Genomic DNA, 6,366 nt, shown 5'->3' with positions numbered 1-6,366 from the left:
CTAGAAACAGTCTGAATGATCCTTTTCTTTGGTCTGGAGCACACAGCATCCATTTCTCACAAAATATACCTGAAATACTGATTCATCTGACCACAGTACACGTTTCCACTGTGTGATGGTCCAACCCAGATGCCTCCGAGCCCAGAGAAGCCGACGGCGCTTCTGGACACTGTTAACATGGGGCTTCCTTTTGGCACAGTACAGTTTTAACTGGCATTTGTGGATGTAACTACGTATTGTGGTACTTGACAAAGTATTACCAATGTAGTCCTGAGCCCATGTGGTCATATCGCTTATAGACGAATGATGATTCTTGATGCAGTGCCGCCTGAGGGATCGGAGACCACGGTATTTCAGCTTAGGCTTGTGCCCTTGTCCTTTACGCACTGAAATTCCTCCAGATTCCTTGAATCTTTTAACTATGTTATGCACTGTTGAAGGTGAAATATCCAAATCTCTTCCTATATTTCTTTGAGGAACATAATTATTGAAATGTTTAAAAACTTTCTCACGTATTTGTTGGCAAACTGGCAATCCTCGGCCCATCTTTGCTCTTAAAGGACTACACCTTTCTTGGATGCTGCTTTTGTACCGAATCATAATTACAATCACCTGTTGACATCACCTGCTTTAAATCACATCATTATTTAACCCAATTTACCTCATTACCAGCCCTAAATTGCTCCTGTCCCAACTTTTTTTGAAATGTGTTGCAAGAACCAAAATTGAAATACGTGTTTATTTTGAGAAAAACAATAAAATTCACGAGGAACACATTAAATAATGTGTTGTTGTATTGTTTTCAATGTAATACAGGTAAAGATAATTTAACAAAGTACTGTTTTCATTTTACATACCATCCCAGCTTTTTCTGATTTGGGGTTGCATGTCAAATACCAGTGTGGGGGTTTCAAACCGCACCCAAAGTACCCAAAGTACTGGACTTGCTGTTCAGTTATATTTTAATGGGAGTGAATAAGGAATTAGACACAGGATGATTTATAAGGATGAAATCCTAATAAAGTCGCAGTGAAAAAGTGCCAGGTACCCAATACATCCAGCGTGTTTTTGCAGAAACGCGAAATGAGATGATGAAACCTCAGACTGCAGTCTGACACGCACATGGTGCATCGATTCACTGCTGTTACAGTACAAGTTACAATATTATACCTTTCTCAACAGGTTTAGCCAAGCAGACCTATTTGAGGCCCAAAATCGTCATAAAAAAGTGTTAAGTCAGTGTTTCCTAACCCAGTCCTCAGGGAGCCCTAGTCCATGTTTTTGCTGCCTCCCATCTCTCACTAGGAGCAAAAATGTGGAGCTAGGAGGGTGCAAAGACATGGACTGTCTGAGGGTCCCCAAAAACCATGTTGGGAAACACTGTGTTAAAGTATTGATTTCCAGGTTTTTACTTCACACCCACTATAACCCACAGCTCCAATACTGTCACATTAATAAAACACCAAGGCATATACCTTCATCAGGGGGTCAGACTGCAGTGCTTTCTGAAGGCATTCAAACTTAAAATGCCCCTTGCCCTCTCTATATTGGCTAGGACAGAGGCTTTAAAATATATATTTCAGTTGCTTCTCTAGGATTCCTACTGGAAGCCTGCAGGAGAACTGATTTCTCTATAGCCTGAGGTAGGAAGGTGGTTTGCAGGTAATCACATGAGTACGTTAAAGTATCTTAATCTTCTATATTTTCCATTCCAACTATGGGACAGATACTGTTTTCCAGTCACTGGAAAGAGAGCATATCACAATTCATAGCCAAGCCGACTGAGGAATCCAGGAACTTACATGATTGTTTTTTTACCCCAAAAGAAATGCCTTATTTTCTGAAGTGTGTGGTTGCCAAGACAATCAGCCAGTTGTAGGTCTTTTTCATAAGATCTGTGTTACATTGCAGGGATATTTTATATTTTACACTAATATTCTTTTCATTTAAACTGATCACCAACCGACTCTCTAATTGAGTTTTTACAAGCAAAAACCTATTTTGGCAGATTGTCAGACAAATATACATTACATAGATCTGCCACAGATGTTTTCTTTGAGTATGTATCTCGTATATGCTACGTGTTCCCTGTAGATGGAGTGTGTAGCCGTACACAGAATGCCAACAGTCAGCATCTCATTGCGATGTGGGTGTCTCTCCACTTTCACTGTTGACGTGCCGTCATTAATCCCACAGGCCTTCAGGTGAATCACCTGCAAGCGTCAGCTTTTTCCTCTCACTAATTCACCTGGGAAAATGCCTGCTTAAAAAAGATTATCAAGCAGTCATCATGGTGTGGTCTGTCATCATCTCTGCTTGGCCACTAGCTGCTTGAGTGGACCAGGAATGGTCAGATGCCTCGGCACAAATCTCTTGCAGCTTGCGATGAGAGCCATTGCTCGTTTTTTACTGCTGGCAAAAGATGCCAATCTCGCATCTTCCCGGGTCCCAGGTGGAATCAAATCAGCCATCCTGTCGGTTCCCAGGAGCAACATCGCTCAACACAAAAAAGGGCCAAAAAGGGCAGGAGAGATATACAGTGAGCGGTAATTCACACCACCGCCCTGCTAAGAAAGTGTATGGAAGACTTTTGGCTGTGGTTTCACCCATTAAGAAATAGAATGCAAGAAAAACACCAATCCCAGTGAAAGACCTTGAATAGGTATCTCTGGGTGAACTGGAGTAAGGAGGGTAATTGTCCTTTGACAGTCACATATTGGACCCCTTCCTCAAGGTGAGTGGATCGAGGGGAATGGCTGTCAGTCGTTCAAATTCTACCTTATCATCCATGTCTAAAACACACAGCACCTCACTGGCCTGCTCACGGAGTCTATCCTGGAAAAGAGGGTTTCGGATGAGATGGTCTGAGGCAACTCTACTCCTTCCGATCTCAGGTTCTCCTTCATCCTCGCACAAGCTCACCTCATTCTCATAGCAGAAGTCACTCGGGGAGTGAGTAGGCAAGAAGCGGTGCCCATTGTTGGGGCCAGTGGGAGATGCAGAGCATGATGTGCAGGCTGATGACTGGATCGGTGTTTCACTCAGCTCCTTGGCACTGCAGTGGGGTGTGGAGCTCACCTCATAGGTCTTGTGGAACCGGGAGTAGTCTACCTGGTAGGTGTCCCGGTCCTCGAAAATCAACGGCTCAAACCTCTGTCCCCAGAGGATCTCTTTAGGCAGGTAGGAGCTTCTAGCTTGGGTGGTCATAGCTGTGGCCTCCACCATTCCCTCAAGGATAACCACAATCTCGAATTCTTCTGTCTCTAGGTTGGCTTTGCTCATGCCATACAGCGGGCTGTCCTTGTCAATTTCGTGGATGATGACGAGAGGAGACACAAGGAAAAGCCTGTCTATGCCCTCATCGTAGCCCACGTTGAGGTCCATCTGTTCCATAGGAATGAACTCTCCTTCTGCTGTGATGTAGGGCCTGATGAACTGGGCCCTGACGTGGGCTTCCACGATGTGGCTCTTCCTCAGGTTGCCCACCCGCCACATCAGGCAGAGTTTGCCGTCTCTGAGGCTGATGACGGCGTTGTGGGAGAAGAGCAGCGTTTGGGCCCTCTTCTTGGGGCGTGCCATCTTGGCCATGACTGTCCCAATCATGAAGGCATCAATGAGGCAGCCCATAATGGACTGAACGACCACGGTCATCATAGCTATGGGGCATTCCTCAGTCACACACCGGAAACCGTAGCCGATAGTGGTCTGGGTCTCCATGGAGAACAGGAAGGCACCGGTGAAGCTCTGGACGTGAAGCAGACATGGCATCCACTCTTTGCGGTTCTCCTCCCTGTGTGCAAGGCTGTGGCCCAGTGCCCCTCCCAGGTCTAAGTTCCCCCCGAAATGGGATACACCCCCCGTGTACACCTCGAAGTCGCCATGTGCCCAGGAAACCACCCAGAAGATCGCCCCGAAGAAGAGCCAGGATGACAGGAAGGCGCAGCTGAAGATGAGCAGCAGGTACCTCCAGCGAATATCGACGCAGGTGGTGAAGATGTCAGCCAGGTAGCGCTGCTGCTTGTCCTCCATGTTGGAGAAGATGACGTTGCACTGGCCGTTCTTCTTGACGAAGCGGCTCCTCGGCGCTCCGCTCCTGGTGGTCACAATCCTCCCGTTGTTGTTGCTCTCCATCCTCTGCGCCTCCACCATGACCCCTGTGCCTCCCCTCATGTCTCCCATTGGCCTTTCGCCTCCAAGCCCCAGACCCAAGGAGGACTGATGGTGTTGCACCGGATCGTGTCCATTGTACAGCCCGAAAACCGAGACTTTGAGTCCCTCTTCGGCTGTCGAAACGATGCTGTAACTTTTTTTTGTGGATGGGATTGAAGAATGAGGCAGAAATAATGGAAAATAGACAAAGGATTCATTTAAATTCTTATTTTGACATTTGACTTTAACAATTTACTGGGTGTGTATAAGGTTCCCAAATCCTTTTGTGAAATATAAGTCGCATTTTATCTTGTTCCTTGCTTTTACTTTTCTTTCACCTCTATGAAGGATTACCTGGGGAGGGGCTTGCCTGAGTGAAGCACTGCGGCCACAAAGGTTTTAAGAATTATATCTGAGCCAGGATGTGTGCTCAGCCGCATCGCTATTCCACTGCCTTTGTCAGAATGCCTTTCAAAAGAGGCATTTTTAAATTTCAGGTCTCCCTCTTGTGGTACTTTTTGGTCATTGCACTCAATTTCCAATTGTGTTGTGTGTTTTTGAAAGTGGATACAGATAGAAATGTTACATTTATTTACTCATGTAGCAGACAGCAGTGTCCAAAGTACAATGTGCAAGTCAGGCAAACAGTACAGTAGACAGAAGTGCAAATATAATATGAGTGGCATAGGTATTACATTTTGTATTTTAAGGTAAAAATATTATTTTATTCCAGATTATCTGCAATCCAAATTCCTGGTTACATCATGATGTATTTTTAATGCCCTTATATAAATGTTGCATATAACGAGTGATTTCCACTTCCTCACCTATTGCCTCTCACCGTTCCCATGGAATTGGGGATCGTTCGCTCGGGAGACTGTTGCTGAGATCTGAGAGATACAGGCTCTACTTATGAGGTTTGGGGACTGGCATGGTGACCAGGATCAGCGTCTGCAGAGGACATCCTAATGGAGAGAGAGGGGAGGGAAGGGAAGAGTACAGGATAGTTAGTCCATAGAAGGATGGATTCATTTGCCTTGACGTGTCCCCTTTACCCAGAGTGTATGCAGGAATTACATCTGTCCTAAAATGTTTAATGACAGCCCATTTCACCTCAGAGTTTGTCCATGTAAACAAAGCAATGCGATTACCCTGACTACTCAGTATGTACTGATGACCCACAAAGTATTGGGTACTCACTAAAAGCGGATATTGTTAAAACTGTTAAAAGTTAACCCTGAAAGGCTGCATTCAGGCAGACCTGTTAGGCCTATATATTGGTAAATTAAAAATACATCTTATAAAATGGGTTGTCTTCATACAAGCTACTCTGCAGAATCATGACCTTTTAAGCAACTGCATACACTAGGAACTTGGCTCAGACATGCTTTCTGCCTTACATGAATTTCGTAATCAAAAAAATAATCCCCGATGTAATCCTTCTGGTATAATACCCGTTAATTCTGCCGTGCAATTTTGAGACGGTTCTGTTCAGCGCCACAGAGGCTAAGACATAGATGCTCTTGATGTCTGCTACAGTTGAAATCCATGAGCTGGTCCGGCTTAAGTGTTTGCCTGCGGAAACAGCAGAAAGTTGATCAGAATAATACCACAATGTCATTGCTGACTGTGGGAATTAGTCTGTCACGTACCTTCTGAATATTACTCATCGCTCATTCATCTTACATTAAAATAGACACGTTTTGAATCAACCTGTTTGACAGGAGTTTATCAGGGCTGTTCGACATCTGCGGTAACGATGTATGTATCACTGTGTGCCAGCCAAAGGTATTGTTTGCGCACGTCTCCATGACAACACATTGCCCAAAAAAAATCAAGCCAGCTCTTTCTGCTGCCAGGCATCTTGGTTTTCTTCCTGAATGTCGTGTGTGTGTGTGTGTGGGGGGGGGGGGCAGGATACAGTGGCTAATATCCACGATGCAAACTGGGCTATTAAATGTCAGGGGTGGCTGCCAGCTCGCTCAGGCTAGGGTGAATGTTCCAAACAGGCATATTTCCGTTTTTTCTCCTTTCCGCTTTCCTCCCCACTCCAGTTCTTCAGTTTACTGGCCTCAGCATTTAAACCCAAGAAGCTTTTGTTCGTTTATACGTCTGCTTATCGAATGCTTGGCTTCAATGTAACGTAATTGTGTCCCTGGGAAATTAATTTCACGCCACCGTAAAGTCGTATCCTTAGATGACACATCGGAAAATGCA

The 6,366-nt window shown here is 45.0% G+C and overlaps 1 protein-coding gene across 2 annotated transcripts; it reads right to left on the bottom strand.

The window, feature by feature from the left end:
- Positions 1-2,709: 2,709 nt before the first annotated feature.
- Positions 2,710-5,957, bottom strand: LOC125718294 (inward rectifier potassium channel 4-like). 2 transcript variants are annotated; one of them, XM_048992050.1, is made up of 4 exons: positions 5,802-5,957; positions 5,604-5,724; positions 4,977-5,114; positions 2,710-4,303 (listed from the first exon to the last, which is right to left on the bottom strand). In XM_048992050.1, the coding sequence occupies exons 3-4, from the start codon at positions 4,997-4,999 to the stop codon at positions 2,710-2,712; spliced, it is 1,617 nt and encodes a 538-aa protein (XP_048848007.1). In that variant the 5' UTR covers positions 5,000-5,114; positions 5,604-5,724; positions 5,802-5,957. The 2 variants fall into 2 exon arrangements, with proteins under 2 accessions (XP_048848007.1, XP_048848008.1); XM_048992051.1 differs by having other exon boundaries at positions 5,604-5,957.
- Between the last annotated feature and the right edge of the window lie 409 nt (positions 5,958-6,366).

Source organism: Brienomyrus brachyistius, chromosome 22 (genome assembly GCF_023856365.1).
Source record: "Brienomyrus brachyistius isolate T26 chromosome 22, BBRACH_0.4, whole genome shotgun sequence".
Classification (NCBI taxonomy): domain Eukaryota; kingdom Metazoa; phylum Chordata; class Actinopteri; order Osteoglossiformes; family Mormyridae; genus Brienomyrus; species Brienomyrus brachyistius.
This window is presented reverse-complemented; position numbering and strand designations above follow the sequence as displayed.

Coding starts and splice junctions, on each gene's coding strand:
- LOC125718294 (XM_048992051.1), bottom strand. CDS start 4,999: ATGGGAACGGTGAGAGGCAATAG. Junction 4,304..4,976: donor GGAACGGTGAGAGGCAATAG/GTGAGGAAGTGG, acceptor CACAAAAAAAAG/TTACAGCATCGTTTCGACAG.